The sequence below is a fragment of the Scomber scombrus genome, chromosome 3, assembly GCF_963691925.1.
Source record: "Scomber scombrus chromosome 3, fScoSco1.1, whole genome shotgun sequence".
In the NCBI taxonomy this organism is placed as follows: domain Eukaryota; kingdom Metazoa; phylum Chordata; class Actinopteri; order Scombriformes; family Scombridae; genus Scomber; species Scomber scombrus.
In genome coordinates, this window is record NC_084972.1 from 21,697,460 (window position 1) to 21,717,590 (window position 20,131).

Genomic DNA, 20,131 nt, shown 5'->3' on the forward strand with positions numbered 1-20,131 from the left:
TATTAGAATTATGCTGCTGGTACGAAACCCTTTGTTTATGTTGTTTAGGTTTTTTTTTTGTATCCATAATATATTTGAGGGCAACAACACACAATGGATAGAAAAAAAAGGTTGTGACATTGGGTTAGTAGGTGTAACAAACCAGCCCACTTTATTTACTCATGTTCATCTAGTGTGGGATGATGAATCTACAACAGCCCACTGGTGGAAACTTGCCAGAAATGCATTTCTAGGTTTGTTTGAGAGTTTCATTAATTCCAAAATGCAAAAAGAAAAGATACATAGACACTCTTTGCATAAAATATCAACAAAACCATGATATACAATATTATTTTGTAGTTTAGGGGAATAGCAGAAAAGGCATTTTGATAAGGAGATTGACTTTTACATGTAAGAGAAAACTTATGGTCCCCATCTCTGGTTTTGTTTGTCCCTTTCTTCTTTACATCACAACATTATGCACAGGAAAGCATGATAGTAACACACAGCATTCACTCATGAAACAGCTTCATGCAGCTAACAGGACACAGAGAGACAGCATCAGTTGGAAACATACCAGACAACAGCATGGGGTCCTTTTCTACAATCTTCTTGACGTGGTCGGACTCTCCAGTCAGTGATGACTCATCAATCTTCAGGTCATTGCCCTGAATCAACACTCCATCAGCAGGAAGCAGATCACCTGCAACAATAGAAATGCTGGAGTTGCTATCTGCAGTGCATTTTATTTACATTCCTGGAAATGACCTTGCACAACAGAGCAGTTCAGAAAACAAAAAAGAGTAATTTGGCCTGTGACCTAGTTGTCTACAGATGTAGCCAGATAGATCAGGATACAGTCAATGTTAGACAAGATAGATGTCAATCACAGTGGAATATTATATTCTTGTCACTAGATGGCACTGAAAGTCTGTGTGTAGGCCTGCTGCAGCTAATTAATTTCTTAACATTAACATACTGTAGCTTAAATATATTTAATTGCTTAAGATGGACGTCATAACTTAAATCCCCCTCTGGAAATGGAGGTGGAAGTCTATTTCAAGCTACCGAACCATGAAAATTACTTTACACAGAACAATGGACAAGCCAATCAAGGCCAATAGTCAGCTGGCATGTACAGTAGATCCAAACTAAACTTCTCAAGATGTGCTTGGAAGTTTGGTCAATTTTGGTCACAATTCATGTCAAAGAGCAAGAAATGAAAAAGTCTAATCTTTGTCATAGAATTGCCACAACTAAATATATTTTGAACATTGCTATGAAAGAACAGGTAATCTTTGAAATGCAAGATGAACCACATGGAAAGGAAAAGGTGCCAGTTAAACCTTTATAAAATAAGATGTAGATAAAATGTAGGACAGATAACTGAATGCATCCAGAAGATCCTCTCCTTAATTAATAACTTTAAAAATGTGTTGGTTAATGTTTGCGTGGGCTTTGAGAGATCGGTATTTGTTAGTATATTTTGAGGGGTGAATGTATGCAAACAGCAACAAAGAGAGACCTATGAATTTATACCATGAAGATATTTGCCATTTGAGTTTACTTCCCTTCCTGTAAGCCTTAAAGTGAGTAAAGCCTAACACACACACAGTTTGACAATCTAATAAATACCGTATTTGATTTGCGCGATATCCCCGGCAACTATGTCAGCCACAGGCAGCTGTATGACTTGGCTGCCGCGGACCACCTGGAACTTCTGCTCCTGCTCAATGCGGCTCTGTAGCCCGCGGAACTGCTTCTCCTTTGACCAGTCATTGAAGGCCGTCACCAGCACCACACACACCACAGACAACAGGATGGCTGCACCCTCGATCCAGCCAGCCTCTGACTCGCCCTCATCCTCCACCCCGCCTGCCGCTGCGCCACAGGCTATAGGTAAAAAATGACAGGAAGGAGAAGAGGAAACTTTTATAGATGTTTGCAAGCATATTGTGCTGTAAAGAGTAAATGGATAGAGACACACTCACATCTTTCATAAACCGGTGCATGTACACTTACAGTAAGAACACTTTGTAATAAAACCGATACATGGAAAAAAAATTATAATCAAAGCTCACACTCATACAGGGGACTGAAAAGATTTGAACAAAGACAGCTGTTACTGTGTGTTTAATATGTGTGTATAAATATATCCATATGTGCAATGTGTGCAATATAAAAGGAAACTCTGAAATGAAATGAACTCTGGCTGAAATGACCTCCAGAGTATTCACTTCTCCTCACCTCTTCATTAATTTGCTTCACTTCAGATGAATGCCCTGCAGTCTGACAGACTGTGTTATATTTGGGAATGAAACAAGGCCTATTCCACGTCCCCCTCATGCTGCTTCATGTAAGACTCTGGGAGCCATTGTGCTATACACTCCTGACTTCAAAAGCCCCTGGACTGGGTGACTTGCTTTGGACTATACTACAATTGAGGCCCAAATGGAAACTTGTGCAGACCCCGTATTACAGACATTACATACGCAGTGATTTAATGAAAACTAGACTCCAAAAAGCAATTTGGACCTGCTGGTGCAGTGCAGATGTGTTCCAATCAATATAATGATCATTAACAGGTTGCAGTGTATACAGTGCACACATATACAAATGCATTTGTTTGTTTTAGCAAAAATAAAGACATACTTTAAAGAACGATATGTCCTGTGAAAAAAAGTTATTTTCTGCAGTTACTTATGTTTTGAGATTTTGGCAAATTCAGCTCTGTAATTACATCTCTTGAAAAATTATGCTACAGTACTTTCTGGCTGGCAGTGTATTTTATGTGAAACCATTTGACTACTTTGCTCTTAATCATGGTTAACAATGCCTCTTAAGTAGATGAAAATGTAAAACAACAGATTTTATGTAAAATAAATCATTACAATGTTTCTCTTTTCGCAAATGAACTACAATCTAGTAATTTAGACATGATAGAGAAATGCAGTACTAGATGTTTAACTGGATGTGTTCAGTCTGTCCTGCTCGATCACTGCATTGCACTGACAGTAATACAGTGAGTGTAGTAGCTGTCCATGGTTCTGATTGCACTCCTTTTAGTATACAGAGTAAATGCAGCTGTGTGCACTAACTGTGTAATTCTCTCCCACATTAAGAGACACACACACACACACACACACACACACACACACACACCATCATGCAGCAAATGCGTAGCTGTCCGTGGTGCTGAAGTGCCAAATAAGACATTGTACAGCCAGACAAACCATAAAATAGATAATAATTGAGTTTTAAAAACAGTTTAACTGATTGGTTTTGTCACCTTGTCAGACCATGTTGGATTTAGTATCTATTAATATTTTTTTCTTTGCATTTATTGAGGGTTTTGTGTTGTCACATGTTGTGTGTTGGATACAGACGCAATTAAGACCCTCCTCATTCAAGTGCAGCCAGGCCGTTTCATATGTAAATGAGATTAAAGTCATCCCACCAACTTCTATTTCTGGACTGTTGAGCTTTATCTGACCTATTAATAGACAACAGTCAAGCAATGTGTTTGTGCATGGTGGTGGCAGTGGTGTATGCGTGTGTGTGTGTGTGTGTGTGTGTGTGTGTGTGTGTGTGTGTGTGTGTGTGTGTGTGCGTGTGTGTGTGTGTGTGTGTGTGTGTGTGTGTGTGTGTGTGTGTGTGTGTGGGTATATACATATAACCAAAAATGTTTGATTATATTATCAAAATATTTGTGTATAAACGTTTCAGTATCATTCTTGTTTTTAATCCTTACATCCTTATGTCCATCTCTCTATCTGCACTTCCACTCTGTAGCACATGTACACATACACATTTGGTGTTTTTCTGAATAAGGTGATTCAAAGTGGTATGCATTCATATCTTTCTGAATCACAGCTACTCACATCTACTCATATCCGCAGGAGTTTATGCACTGATTTAGATTCATATCTATTCATATCATTCAGATCTGAGAGGACAATTGCATATTGGCACCTTTTTTTACCGCAAGTTAAAGGGAAGCCAGTTCATGTTTCTGCAGATGGATGCAATTATTAGCATAATGTTTCCTTTGGCATTTCACTGCTTTATTTGGACTTGGTGATGCAGAAAGTGAATTTAGAAAAAGGCATAGCTCAAAAGATGCAAAAAAAAGGAAGCAAAGTGTGTAGGGAAATGAACTGTTAATTGATGATCACATTCAAATTAAGCAATAATTTGGCTAGCTTAATAAATCATCTATCTATTCAATCACCCCCCTCCCACTTAATTTTAACCAACCAGCTGCAAAATGTATTAACTCGGAATTAATTTGAATAACTAACCATGCAAGTAAGACAGTGGTAGAGGTATTTCTACCTTCATATGACTTTTTAGACTCCTTAAAATGATGACTAGTCTCTTTGGCAGGGTAACTGAATTCCATTACTGTGATAATGCTGTGTGCAATGACTGATGTTGCTGACTCAGCACCTCGTTATGGTCTCTGTCTTCATTCCCGGTATCACAGTTCACAGGGCTGATATATGGGCACTGGGAGCTCAAAGTCATTTCTCTACTCAACACTTCATTAACCTTCCCAGTACCTCATTTAACACATTCATAACGTGCATGCACATACACACACACTTATAAAAAATTGCCCCTGTGCCGGATGAGTCACCTGAACTCTTGCGGCAGGTCACAAACAAAGTGTGACCTGGCTCACCAATTAAAAAGTGTGTGTGCATACATGTAGGTGTAAGTGTGTCAGCTAGTGCCAGTAATGTCAGAGGAAGTGATGTCAGTGGGCCAACGCAATTATAGCCCTTTACTGTCCTCCTGCAGTAGTGGAGATGGCACAGATAGCTGTCATAGTCTGTGTGTCTGTACGTGTGTGTATTTGTGCTTGTATGTCTGTCAAGACCTCAAAACGAATAACAGAGAGCATTTCACAAGAAGTGATGTCACAGGAGCTGCCTCACTCACACTCTCCGCTGCTGTCTCCGGGAGGGTGGTAGAAGGAGAGCCCCAGGGAGATCAGGGCAGCGATCTCCAGGATGATGAGGGTGACGTCCTGCAGGGCCTCCCATACCAGCTGCAGGAAGGTTTTTGGCTTCTTTGGAGGTATCAGGTTTTTCCCAAATGTTTCTTTTCTCTTGTCTAGGTCAGTTTCGGTACCTGCGAGACCTGAGAGAGGGAAACATACAGAGGTGAGAAATAATTAGCAAATTTTTGGTAGCAGATTATAGTCCAGTACAGATCTCAGTACTATGAAACAATCATCTACAGTATGTGTATAGGACATTCTTATTGATGTATTGCCATTATATTGTATATATAAATGGTTCATATGATAGTACCAAACATCTAAAAACATCAAACTTTACTTTTACATCAAAGCTTTCATTTGATCCAAGTGGTAAAGAACAGCAAGAAAACCACAATCATTTTTAACCCTAACAGCTGGAAACAGCAGTCTTTTGAACTCAGCTTTGCAGCCCATCTTGTTGTTACGCTTTCTTCTTGTCTTTCTCACTCTGAAACCACACACAAACCATCTCTAATTACCAGTTTGAGTCATGGGGGCCACGGCTCTGCGATCCTTATATAATTCTGCTCGAGAGATGCAGGCCTTGTGCTTTGACCTCATCCACCTCCTCAAACACCATGAAGAACTGTACATAAATATCTTTCGCTCTTTTATCTGGAGAACTTTGTACTGGCTTGAGGCACAATTTACAGTTAGAATACTGCTCAAAATTATTCTACACAGAAGCAAATAACTCAAATAAATAACTAGTTACTGTTATAACTTTTTTCTTTACTTTTCCTTTTCATATTAAATGTGTTTTCCTTTTAGATGGGTTTTATAATATTTAAATTATAGACTAATTAGATTCACAGAACATTGTGCTCTGTGCATTACAGTCAACATTATGCTGAATATGGGCTTCATTTAGGTTTGTGTCTGCTCTTTATATTATACATATATATTTCCATATATCATATCAGATTTATAACAGCTTCAACATTTTTATTATTTTTTCTGAATTATTGATTAATTGTTAACGCAGAAAATAGTACAAAATGCTAATCACAATTTTCCTGAAGTAAAATGTGACTTATTCATAGTGAATTGCTTTTTCTTTTTTTGGGGGGGACCAACACTCAAAACTTAAAAAATATTACATTTATATTAAATAAAGAAAGGGGGAAAAACCCACATTTGAGAAAGAGTAAATGTTTGGTATTTTTTCTTGAATTAATTATCAAAACTGCAGTCAATTAATCAAATCGATTATGTAAGATTGAAGTGTGGACAATTCAGAATAGCACATCATGATTTATAACGAAAAGTCTGTATGTAAGTCCATTTTATCGATTTGTTTTCAGGGGATCAAATTACAACCCCATTTAACATAATAACATAAAAAAAGCGTACTTATTCTTTGTTAACTCACCTTCATATATTAAATCATCCTATATAAGAATTTTTTTTTTTTTTAAATCTGCGTCACTGGTATATCAGAAACTGTTAACTATAAACTACACTATATGTGGATCAAACCTGCACAAAGCTATTGAGGTGGCACTGAAGTGCACTAACTGCATTGCAAATGTATGCTCTGTATCCTTGGTTCAAATTATTCATAAACATCTATTTCAAGCCACATTACTGGTTTCTATGTGGCTCCTTCTCAGTGTAGCACCATTATATTGTTGCGGAGCACACAAACGCAAGCGGAGTGTGTATTCACCATCTCTCTCTCTCTCTCTCTCTCTCTCTCTCTCTCTCTCTCTCTCTCTATCTCTCTCCTTCTCTCTCTCTCTCTCTCTGTCTCTCTCTCTCTCTCTCTCTCTCTCTCTCTGTCTCTCTCTCACTCCCCCTGTGTCTCACAACCACAGACATTACCACAGCATTATGTCATGCATGGTGCGTCACTGGGTCTCCCAGGAGTGGTCCTGGATTGCACCTGATAGCATCACAGCTGCATGACACTGTTTCACATGTGGATGCATATGTTGCATATGTGATGATTTATTAACATCTGCAGAAAATAACTGATAATGCACTTTTGAATGCATCTGAATCTGACTTTGGAGAAAGAAGAATAAAGGAGGAGGATTACAGTTCTGCTGTGTAAAAAGAAACCATTGAGATACTGGGGGAAAAAATAGGGTTCGCTTGCTTGAGAAAGGGAGAGGGAGCAACAGAGAGGGAGAAGAAGAGGACAGAAGAAGGGCAGGCTGAAAAGAGAACAATTCCAAGCTCCTACGCAGGAGAATGCCCTGGTTACAAATAGATCAGTCTATAAATAGCCTCATTATCCATTCACTTTTAATTGTCTCTGCGAGAGGACCTAGCATGCTCTCCCATTGATCTCCACAGCACCCTGTCTCACATCACACACAAACATATCTGTGTGCACACATGTGTGTTTGTGTGTGCATTTCTCCGTGAGCCGTGACCGCTGGCACGTGCTTTGTGTGTGTGTTTGTGTGTGTAAGAAGGCTGGCCAAGCATGCCTGCGATTGCTTGCACCATCACACGGTAAAAGTATAGTTCATATAATGAGGCTTTAGCTTTATTTCAGGTGATTGGATACACACACACACACACACACACACACACACACACACACACACACACACACACACACACACACACACACACACACACACACACATATATATATATATATATATATATATATATATATATATATATATATACACAAGCACAGATGCACATATTTTTACATATCTACATTCAGTACTGCATCCACAGATTTTTTTTCTGTTATGGTAAAAACAACAAATACATATGCTAATATTTCTACTCCACATTGCTTGAATCCGTCCAGAGGCAGGGGAGCTAGTTATAGCATGCAAATGCACCATTCTGCATAAGGTCAGCAATAATTTCATATTAAAGACAACATACTGCATACTCTTTCTGCTATGTGACAGTCACGACTGCATGAGATGGTGCATCAGCACAGAATGACATTTAACCGTGTTAAATGTTTTAACTGTGATGCCCTTGAGATGTGAGCTATGCTGTAATCAATCTCCCTAATCATTAAATACTCATTGCTTCCTGGAAAATCCTATGCCAGATTATAATTCCTTCCTGGATCACTGATGGCTGCTTACTGCAAAAGATTCATTTGGCCGATTATGAAATATTGTAGGCTAAATACAGTCAGCCCACCTAAATGCTCTGGTAGTGAATTTTGAGGAGGCAGTGAGGGCAGAAAACCGGGGTGATACACAGATGAGTCACAGTAATCTCAGAAAGGAGTAAAGATTATTCTTTCTGCTGGGGTTCATTACCAAGAAGTGTAGTCTGGGCAGATCTATAGTAATACACACCGAAGGTAAATCAACAACAGATGAGAATAGATATGGAACTCCTGGTATAATGGGTAATTTATTTTAGTAAAGGGCATTGCACTTATTGTGATGAAGGCTTAAAGGGAATTTGAGTCCATCAATAAAAAATTAGAAATGAGCACTAACAATCATTAGCGAAGGTCTGAAGTTTCTTTTTAGATTGTCAGCTGATGGACTTAAAATCAAACAGTGGACATCCTGATGACTCAGCTGATTAAGGCAAACGCCATTTATTGTACCAGCAATCCATCCAGTGTTTTAATCTTATTTATGAATTTGGTTGCATGCCATCAAATCACTCTACACTATTTTCGGCCACTTTCCACTAAATACTGGATAATTAAGCAAGCATGCTTCATAATAAACCACATTTGGCCCTCTCACATTGTGTACATTAGAGGGCTACAGTTATAATTTAATGCCTATGAGAAACAATATGATTACGCTATTAATAATGCAGAATACTGTGACATAAATGATCAACATGGGCCTCTTTGGCCCTCTGGGTTCAGAGCCAAGAAAAGCTGCCCCAGCATATGTAATGTAATGAACCTAAAAGCAGCCTCTGTACTCTTTGATAATTTAAGAAAACTGACCATAAAATTTCGCATATTGACAACAGTTTAATCTTATGTAATCATAATAAGATACTATATCATTATAAAGATAAATATTACACTTATGCTGAAACTAATTCTAGTTTTTTCAATCGATTAATCTGTCAATTATTTTTCCAAATGAGCATTTAGTCTATAAAATGTAAGGAAACAGTGAAACATTGAGACTTTTTTCTTGCTTTGCATGACTGACAGCTCAAAAGTTTAATAGTCATAACTGATTACAAAAATATTACATAATAACCAAAGATTCATAGACATTTTTATAAGGATAAAACTTTGAATTTCTATCTCCTTCTTCTGTGCTGTTCTTACTCTATGGCTAGTAAGGTGCTGATCAGTCAAATGCAGGAGGATCTATGATTCAAATCTGCTTCAACAAATGGTACGTGCCTAACATCCAGTTTCCAGATAGACAAGAAGACAGGGACATAGAAAAAGAAGAAGAAGAAAAAACTTTATTCCATCTGTTATGTGTGAGAGGAAATGGGTTTTTTTTTCACTCAGAGGGAACATGATGGCATATTTTAACAGTTGGCCCTTTTTTTGTCAGTGGCTAAAAATAGATCTCCATGGAAACACTATGCATCCCACTCGTTTTGCGGAAATACCCGAGCCTCTGAACCTTGGAGAATGTGTGAATTGAATGTGTGTGTTTGTGTGTGTGTGTGTGTGTATGTGTGTGTGTGTGTGTGTGTGTGTGTGTGTGTGTGTGTGTGTGTGTGTGTGTGTGTGTGTGTGTGCCTTTTTTGATGAGTGTTTGTGTCCAAGAGCATGCATGCATATGTATGTGTGCTCACAGGTATGTTCCATCAAAGAAATGACACTGAAGAATGAAAAAACGTTATGACCTCTAAATGTCCTTGTAAAAAAAGAAACGTCTTAGCACAGCAGCAAGCAATATATGTTTTTAAATCTTCAAATGACAGATGTAACTACATCAATTTTAAATGTGTATAGTTGTTGAGTCCTAGCAGTATCCATTTCACCCCCATTCTGGTTTTACGTTTTCCTCCCTGTTATATCTGAACTTTTTCCCCCGCTCACAATACTGTCTGCCACAGTGTCCAAAACAAATCACCATGGCAACAGGGTTCTACGATGATGATCATCATAATAACGACGCAAAATATTGATGCTTTTTTTCCTGCAGCAGATCAATAGTTTCAACATGTATTCTCAGCTTTCACCATTTTAAAAAGAGAGAGGAGGAATAAAGAGGGAAGACAGAGAGGGCTGAAGTGTGACTCACAGAGCACAAGAGAGAGACAGAGAATGAGAGTAGGCTGGATGTAGAGTAACTCTATGAATAATAACCCATCAGCGGCTAAAAGGTGGATAATTATCATCCTCTTATTAGAAGATGGAGTGATGGAGAAATGTGTCACAATGTCCTTGAGAATGACCTCCATAATAATGACACCATTTTATGCCATAGAAGAGGAGAGGTTGGTTAATGTGCGTACAAAGGCAGAAAATATGAGAAACAGCCTAAAAGGGCAGATGTTGCTAAAGCTAGAATTAAAAAATAATGGTACGTGTAAAGTGAAAGACATAAATAGGAGGAGGGAGTGGGATGGAAAGGAGGGTGAAAAGGTTCAGACAATAACAGGACGATGCACTCAAAGACAAGAAAATAAAATGCAACACAGAAACCCTTTACTCCTTCTTGGACCATCCTAAGAAGATGGTGGGCTTGTGTCCGTTATATAGGACAAGGTGGAAGATTACAACATCTTACATAGAAAGGCGGTGATGAAAGTATTGGAAGCTTTTAAATTAAGGATCCACTTGTTGTCCTTGTTCTACCTGTCAATGCACATTTGTTGCTGACACTGTACTGTGTGTGGCATTGACAGCCACTATAAACTGGAATCAAGTTCCTATTATGTGTAAACATACTAAGGGCCTGATTTACTAAAGGTCTGCATTTGTAAAAACGTGTGCAAATTTGACATCACCCGCAAAAAATATGCAAGCTGATCTACTAACGCGGCCCATTGAGGCTTGCGTCTTTCAAATGTGAAAGATAGTGCACGCTGTCCATTTAGTACGTTTGCCATAATGAATATACTATTTTTTACCCCAGTGTGTAAAATACAGGAAGGACAAAATGCAAATATGTCATTTATCACACGCATTGTGATTTACCAAACCTGGAGGTAATTTTGTTGACGGTAACTGTGCCTATTAATAATACCTTTGAATGGCAGGTATTAGCACTGTGCACAGATGACTGCTGTCACTGTGGTGAGGAGGAGATGGAGGCACAATGACAGAATACGCAGAAAACAGATTTTTTTCCACCCGTGTTAATATTTTTGGAGTGGAATATTTTGGTTTTACTAACAGCATGGACTTTGTCACAAATATTCTCCCATATGTCGTTTTTTCTGGTAATATTTTATTTGCTATAACTCAATATATTTGTTAACCTCTTCTACTAGAACCTCTAATTCCATGTGATCAGGTTTCATTTCAAACTGCCTATTATGACACGCAAAACCCTCATTTAAATACTGCTGTCTGCACTTGTTGTCATTTGCGCAATTATTCTTAGTAGATGCATGCTAACTAAACGAGCAATCTGTTGCACTGTACACGCAATTTAGTAGCCTTTTTCTGGGATCTTAGTAAATCAGGCCCTAAGACAATAAAGTTGCACCTGTTTCTATTTCATAGCAATAGAAGTGTAACATTGTTGTGACAACATTGATTCTGAATATCTCACAGTTTACTGAAAATGTTCTATGTACTATAGGCTACTGTATATTAACCCAAACTAAAGTTTCCAAAGTGATACATTTTCAACAGTTTACTTTGCAGAAATAAGCATTATAACATAGATTCTATCAAATAAAGAACACAAAATAATTAGCTGTAATCAATCACAAGCAAATTAGGGAAGGGACAGAATTAAAGCTGCACTATTCAATGTTTTAATATTAAGCAATCATCATTATGTATTATGGAAGGTGTGGCTTGTAGTGATGAAAACCACGATGATTATCATGAAACTGCAATTTTTCTCAGCTCTACATGTCATTCAGCACCATACAGCCCTGGATGCATGACTGGGTAACTTGGTTAGTACTGTGTGCTGTGCAGCTTGTTCTGCTGCCCTCAACAAACCAAATAAATATATTAATAATACTTTAAGTAAAAACCTGTTTTACAAACAGACTGGCCTCTTTGCTCCTCTTGCAAAGCAGTTTTTGCGTGCACTGACTCTTTGTTTGCTCCACACGCTTTCAGGATTGAGTGTGAGAGAGGGCACGGCAGGAGGCAAGCTCTCTCTGTGAGGACGAGTTGATGTGGCATATACGCAATCTTGCACTTTTATGTACAGACCATTGAGCAGTCACATTCTCACAGGCCAAACATGCAAGCAGACATACTATACTGTATGTAAACAAACAGCTGAGAAAATACATTCTCTCATTTCATGAGGAGTCACAAGGTCACATAATCACGAATACATGCTTGCACGCACAAACATACACATAGATAGAGGCAGATCTATCGTTCATTCCCCTACGGACAGCCCCATCAAAAAGGTAATGAACTGGAAAGTGACACTGAGCAATTTCTGACACCATGTCTCTTCCATCATGAGGGCACTGTATGTACTGTATGTGTGTGTATGTCCAAAAGTGTGACACCATTCTATTACCTATTATGGTATACTTAGTCTAATAAGGCAGATGTCCTGTGCTACACCTGAGAGAACCAAACTCTGTGAAAAGGACCAGTGGCAGATTTTGATTAAATGGATTGGATGTTTGATGTTTTTCAAGCAGCAAACACGCTAAGACAAGCTGCAGTTATGGTTGCTGCTTTTACAATTGACCAAAATGTGGTGCACATCTGCCAAAACTGAATTATTTGTAATTTTTAAAACACTTTGAGAACATCTCAGTCTTCTTCATGCTTTTTATTATCAAGACAAAGAAGCTAGTGCTTTTTGATGCCATATATGTGTGTTTTCTATAAGAGGGCTCACATGTCAGAGCAGGTTTTACATTAAATGCACAGTATGCTGCAATGATGAAAAAAAGCAACTGTATGTGTGTGTTTGCGTGCATGCATGCGTGCGTCTGTGGGGGCAGATGTACAAGTGGGTGAGTTTAGCTGTCAGGCACTGTGCTCCTTGATTCTGACTCATGCAAGAAATGGCAGAGTGGAGTGAGCGAACACAACTCAACGCTCTCTCTCTCTCTCTTATGCACACATGCGCACACTCAAACACACACGCACGCACGCACACACACGCACAAACACACACACACACACACACGCACACACACACACACACACACACACACCACTCACTCCAGGGTGTAACTGATTATTACTTAATAATCCTTCTTTATATTTTATGTCAGCATAAAAGTTACAAGGGACTTTGTACAGTGATAGTTGGATGGTAATGGTCATATGAACAAAATCCTTTGGTCTTAAAGACTGAATAATGCATCCCACAATAATTTTATAAGCTAAATGCCCTGACCCAAAGTACACAGACTCTTTGGTTTCTATGACGATACTTCTTGGCGTTTTTTTTAAGTTAAATGGTGTGAAAAAAGCTGATTATGTAATGTTATGCAAGGGAAAAAAGCCCTCCACAATTACAAAACAACAACAAAAACCCGGAGATGTGGTTGGTGTATGCTGCTCATATCACAGAATTTAAATACCCAAAGGTTTAATTTACACCTCCTTGAAATCTTTTCTCGAGGCCTGGCGAGTAACAAATAAAGAGCAGCATGGCAGAGGAAAAAACAAGCTTTGGTGACTCATGTGGACTCATGTGCTTTAGTGCATATGGTCCTTGTAACAGTTTATTATGTCAAACTTATAATTGAGGTCTACTGTAGTTCGACCATACATCTGTTGGTCTGTTCTGTCCTGGGTGTGACCCACAGTCAACCAAAATGTGTGTGTTTGTGTGCATGCATCCATGTACATGTAGAAATGTGCTTATTCAATCAACTGTCAGTGGTTAAAAGTGGAAAAACATATGAATTCATAAGTCATTTAGTTCCACCATCTGAGCCTCAAACACTGTAACATTAGCTGGCTCGGCTGCCCTAGATGTGGACACAACATTAATGAGACATCTGTTTACAGCCTCTGTGTGTGGCTAGATGTGTGTGTGTGTGTGTGTGTGTATGCAGATGACACGCAGATATACCTAGCACTGTCCCCGGATGACTACAGTCCAATACAGTCATTGTGTCACTGTTTAGAGCAAGTAACAAATTGGATGAACCAACATTTCCTTCAATTAAATCAGGACAAAACTGAGGTAATTGTTTTTGGCAATAAAGAGAAGAGGATTGCTGTCAGTAAACATCTCGAGTCACTCTCTCTAAAAACTAGCGACCAAGTCCGAAACCTTGGCGTGCTGATAGACTCAGATCTGACCTTCAGCAGTCATATCAAATCAATCACCAAAACAGCCTTCTATCAGCTTAAGAACATATCCAGAGTGAAGGGTTTTATGTCTCAAACAGACCAGGAGAAGTTGATTCATGCTTTCATCTCCAGTAGACTCGACTACTGTAATGGTCTTCTGACTGGACTCCCACAAAAAAGCATTAAACAACTGCAGCTCATTCAGAACGCTGCAGCTCGAGTTTTGACCAGAACAAAGAGATCAGAGCACATTACTCCAGTTCTAAAGTCTTTACACTGGCTCCCAGTCAGCTATAGAATAGATTTTAAAGTTATGCTACTGGTCTACAAATCACTGAATGGTTTAGGTCCAGAATACATGAATGACATGTTAGTAGAATATAAACCCAGTAGGGCTCTGAGATCTACTGACTCAGGTCAGATAGTGGAGCCCAGAGTTCAGACTAAACATGGTGAAGCAGCTTTTAGCTGTTATGCTGCACACAACTGGAACACACTACCAGCAGAACTGAAATCAGCCTCAACTGTGAATATTTTTAAAACCAGGTTAAAAACACTTCTCTTCTCCTGTGCGTATGATTGAGCCCTTTCAAAGCACTTTAAATTGTAATCTTTCATTTGCACTCTATGTCCTTTTAATGATTTTAAAGCAAATCATTATTTTATGCTGCAATCTTATTTTCTAATGCTCTATTATAGTATTTTATTTCTCTCTCTTTCTATGTTTCTGTACTTTGTTTTTATTATTAGTGTGTGTGTGTGTGTGTGGGGGGGGGGGGGGTATGTACGTGTTTACTATGATTGGGTTGTATTTTTATTTCTCAAATTCCATGTTTTTTTTTAATTTTTTCTGTTGAATGTTTGTTTTATGTAAAGCACATTGAGTTGCCACTGTGTATGAAATGCGCTATATAAATAAAACTGCCTTGCCTTGCCTTGCCTTGCCTTGCCTTGTGTGTGTGTGTGTGTGTGTGTGTGTGTGTGTGTGTGTGTGTGTGTGTGTGTGTGTGTGTGTGTGTGTGAGTGTGTGTGTGTGTGTGTGTGTGTGTGTGTGTGTGTGTGTGTGTGTGTGTGTGTGTGTGTGTGTGAAAGAGAAAGGAGAGTGTGCAAGCGTGTTTAGACACAACTGCTTAGTGATAAGGCCAAGGTGTAATGGGGTCAGTAACTTCATCCTACAATGACTGTTCAAACATTCATTGAGTCCATCCATCATCAGTTTGCCTGGTATTCATCCATCGATCTATTTTAAAACTAATTGTCATCTTAATAATAAATCAGTCAATTTGTCAATTCAGTCTTCCTATCTATTGATAAAAATGTGATTGGTATTGAAACTTTATTTTCCCCTCCATTCAAAAATGTGTTTTTCATCTTGATCCTACAGTTGGTTGTTTAAGCTTCAATGTGCAGTATGATGTATGTGCAGTTCGACACTAGAAGGCTGGTTTCACATTCATCTGCTGAAAGTGGAAAGTTTCTCTTTTCTTACCTTAAATCTGAGTCATAGGGGCATATACGTATGATTTTTATATGTCCTAAAAATGTCTGAAGAGGATCATCAAAGACAATAAAGAGTTGTCACTGTCCAGTAGCTGTAACAACTCATACCCTCCTTTTCTCATTTGTCTGTATCTCACTTTCTCTTTTACAAACACACACATATATCCAGAAAACACACCTGATCCCTACTCCTCTCATTTATGACCTGGCTGTTACTAGAGTTATACAGGAGTTGTTGTAATGTAGGCATGGCAGCAGGAATATAACATTTTGACAGCTTTAACACTAATAAAGATTTAGAGCTTATAAATTCCTGTGCATTTGCCAGTCAGACTGTCAGAATTACAAGTTATTAACCACTCCTAAATAATTCTTCTGAGGAGACTGTAATGGTTTTCTATTCTATCACATGGAGAGAAATCAAGATTTGAAGAGTGCTTTTTAAAATTACCCTGACCCTGTAATTCCGTCTGTGTGGCTTTAGCCTTCCTTGCCAATAATATGCATACTCACACAAACTGCTGCCCCTCCCTTCACCCTTGGGAGTGAAAAGGGAGAGCATCCAGGGCCAAGAGGCTGAAAGGGAGAGTGACAGTGGTCTATCTCCTGTCTTCCATCTGGGTGTCAGTCTCTGGTTTCACCCAGGGGCTCAGATAAGCTCCGGACACAATAGGGCCAGCTATTAAAATTCAGACTACCTGAGAGAGTCATGAAATAGTCATGACAGGTAAGGGAAATCTACACACTCTAATGTGCCCCTTATTGTCTGTCTGCTTGGAACTGAAGAGAAAATACACTGGAGTCAAAAGAACAGTCAACTGAATTAAAACAATGCTTTAAATAATAAATCATATATTTAACAACAACAACATTGATAATGATATTTTTTACTATTCGATACAGTTTTATAAACACATTGTATGGTGGATAAAAGCACGTTAGAATTATTTTCGTAACACTCTCTTGCTATAGGAGCTCACAAGCACTAACACTGTATGGAAATTACAGCGGCGAGCTGAAAGAGTATTGAACTGCGCCTTTGCTATGCAGTAGCATATTGATTGAACTGTAATGAGACTGAGCCCATGAAACCCCATCCAAAAAGTTCCATCTGCTGTACAAATGGATGCATCTCCTTTAATACTCCTGACATATAACAGATGTACTTACGCAGTATTCAACACAATGGATTTTTCCACATGCCAATAAGGTAAGGCTAGTCATTTGGTAATGGCAAGGTTATATTTATGTACAGTAAACTGAAAATACTAGTCTTTTTGATAGATATTTTTATTATTATTTATTTGATTTTTTTTTTTCAATAGTCAAAAACCCCAAAAACAAAGACTGAGCAAATTTGGCAGATTTTTACTTGATACTTAAAGATTTAAATGATTGCTCAATCATCAAAGTGTTTACAATTAATCGATCAACTAACCAATTATTTGCTTCAGCACTACTACACAAATTCAACTTATCCTATGCATACAAAAATGTATAAGTAACTAACACTCCTAAGTGCATTATGCAATTGATTAAAATCATCATTATTTTCATCCCAAATTACAGTGTTTGATTGAAGGTTATGTACTAAATTCCCATATACTATCTTCTTTAAAGTCTAACCTGTTGCATCACATGTGTTTACTGGATAAAATTGCAATAGCTGAATAATACTGTCACAAGAGAATGGGCACACTAGTAGACTGCAGAAGCTGAAATGTTGTGTTGGCACATTGGGAAGTGTCTGATTTTGGTGCTTTGATCCTGTGCCCTTAGGTAAGAGTAACTATTTATGTAGCAGTATCCCTGTAGGTTTATAGTTTGTGTTTCCTTGATGCCATCAGGCAGGGCATGGAAGATTTCCCACAAGTGTTGAGTATTTCTTTGCCAAGGATGATTTTTAAAGGTTCAGAAATGATAAAGTAAGGGCAAGCCAGTATCTATGTTCTTCTGCTATACAGTATGTTTAAACACAAAGCTGAAAGATAGCCGCTCTCTGCCCTTGAGCAAGGCAGGGTTGAATCTGGTCCAAGACTGTATCTATTCATGTGCCCTTGAGAAGGAAACACTGTCTGTCAGTTTTGGCAGCAGTGGTACCACCCTTGTTCTGCCCCACAGCGGGAAAAGAGAGAGGAGAGAGGTCAACTCAGGAAAAGAGCTGACATGGAGAGAAACAAGTCGGTTATAGCCTGGGACTCTGCATATCCAGCTAAAAGTATCGCCATGCCTGTCAACTCGCTATCCATACTGCTTGCATCCAGAAGCCAGTTCAGATTCAGGACATTTCATAGGACAAGGGCTGGGTGTCAATGTATGACAGCAACCAGGGACGAAGAAGCATTTTGAGATGTCAGACTCTGGCACCAAGTGTTTGTGTGACTCACTTAACTAATGAGACATTTTCCAGACAGAATGGTAAAAAGTAATAAGGTGGTCTGGTTGCCTGATGGTGAAAACCTTTTTTTGGAACTGTGGGGTCACAGGTTCATCAGTCACCTGTCCCTCAAGTGCCTTTGAGCCAGACACAATTGCTCGGACTAAGACTTCCAATTAAAATTTAGTTAAAATTACTTTAAAGTATGATTATCATGGGGAAAGAATGATACCAAACTCAGAGAAAATGTGAAAAGGGCAGATTTAATTACTGGCCTCGGTAACGTAATATTTTTAGCATTACATCACCAATTATCTCAAAGCCAGGGCAGCAATGAGAAAAATGCTGTATTTCACTACACTGTCTGTCACTGTTCCTGAAAGTATGATCAAAACAACAAGATGAGATTTTAAAACAATCAAACCAGATGTGAAATGCCTGTCCCATCACAATAATCTGTAATTTCATGTGTAATGTGAAGTGATAACTGGATTGTTTTACATGGAATAAATGCATGTTTAATATCTCTAATGACCTAATAAAATGAAAATTCAAGTATAGGTTAAAGATTCACACAGGGAAAGTTTACAGAGCACATGCAGTATGTTGTTTTGTCAGCACTGGCTTACTTTACCAAGACAACCACATGTATTTTTACATTTTCACTCATGTCTACTGTATACCAATCTGTACACTAGAGATGCAGTATGTCTGCATCTTACACAGGCAGACATACTGTATACTGCTGTGAGTCAGCAGCGGGCTCCATGGGAACAGGCCAGTAGAGTCTGGTTTTTGGCATCTGTCCTCTTAATTCAGTCAGGCATCTCTTGGGACAGCTGACTTCACTGCCAGCCATGCCTAGCATTTGTGTGTGTCTGTCTGTCTAACAGTCCCTCTGACAAGCTGGGATTTATTAGGCGAAAGTTCTCACTGCCTCAATAAAACAACTACTATACTGCACAAAACATTCAGTACATTAATAATATTGTTGCTTGCTTTGTGTTGCTGTTTGACCTTGGCCAATATGAAAACTTACCTTTTACAACCTGTAAAAGCTCTGTAGCTCTGTCCGATTCTCCGTCTATATTTATCATAAGGCTTTTCAGGTGACATGAACCAGTATTTAATAAAAAAGAGGCACACTTTCCTCATATTTTGCATATTCAGGGCTTTCTCGAACATGGATTAGGCCTAGTTCTAGACTAAGAATGCATTTCAGTGAAAAATGTATATACATTTTGTTTTAGTCCAAGATTTTGTTTAATCCCTGTCTGGGAAACCAGCCCACAGTGTACTTCTCCAGAGACAGTAATCAAACCCTGATATGAAAGCCTAAGCATCTGAGAAGTGACTGCACTTCACAACACGTCCCAGCGAAAATGTTCACAACCCATTATTATTTTTTCCCTACACCTGCTCATCTTTTTGTAATATCCCACATTAAAAAACACTGACACAGGTTTGCCGAAAGGCATTGGCGTTTTCCATTAGGTATTCACAGGGTTCAAAGGTTGTCGCTAACAATATTATCAAAAGTGAATACATTCTTTATCAATGATGCATGAACAAGTTGGTAAAGCCTGTTTGTTGGATTGGGTTTTGGGGTTGACAGGTTGAAAAAGGTTCCTTGGTTTTCTGTTTTATATCAAGCCCCGGATGCTGCAGTTTTAATTGTTGGAAAATCATTGATTAGGGATGAAAGGCTTTTCAATTTAAGGCAAGCTATTAAGCTTTCAGATTAAAATGTTTATACAGTAAATCATTCATACACAAAAAGGTTATATTTCCTCATGTTTTGATAGCAGGTAGAACTACTCTGTAGGATGGGTTCTTTGTGAATAATTAAAGCTAAAATCCGTAATGCATGTGAATCAATACATTG

The 20,131-nt window shown here is 38.5% G+C and overlaps 2 protein-coding genes across 6 annotated transcripts in view; both read right to left on the minus strand.

Annotated features, from left to right (window-relative positions):
• The window catches only part of atg7 (ATG7 autophagy related 7 homolog (S. cerevisiae)), a 284,172-nt gene extending 271,516 nt beyond the window's left edge, over positions 1-12,656 (minus strand). The window contains exon 1 of the mRNA XM_062416634.1: positions 12,653-12,656. The gene's annotated coding sequence lies outside the window, so the exon portion shown is untranslated. The remainder of the gene's footprint in view (positions 1-12,652) is intronic.
• atp2b2 (ATPase plasma membrane Ca2+ transporting 2) overlaps positions 1-20,131 on the minus strand; it is a 70,010-nt gene that overhangs the window by 40,600 nt on the left and 9,279 nt on the right. For all 5 annotated transcript variants that reach the window (XM_062416630.1, XM_062416629.1, XM_062416627.1 and 2 more), the window contains exons 2-4: positions 4,924-5,124; positions 1,615-1,872; positions 557-682 (exon numbers count right to left, since the gene is read on the minus strand). In XM_062416630.1, the coding sequence (XP_062272614.1) occupies positions 557-682; positions 1,615-1,872; positions 4,924-5,124 (585 nt within the window). The remainder of the gene's footprint in view (positions 1-556; positions 683-1,614; positions 1,873-4,923; positions 5,125-20,131) is intronic.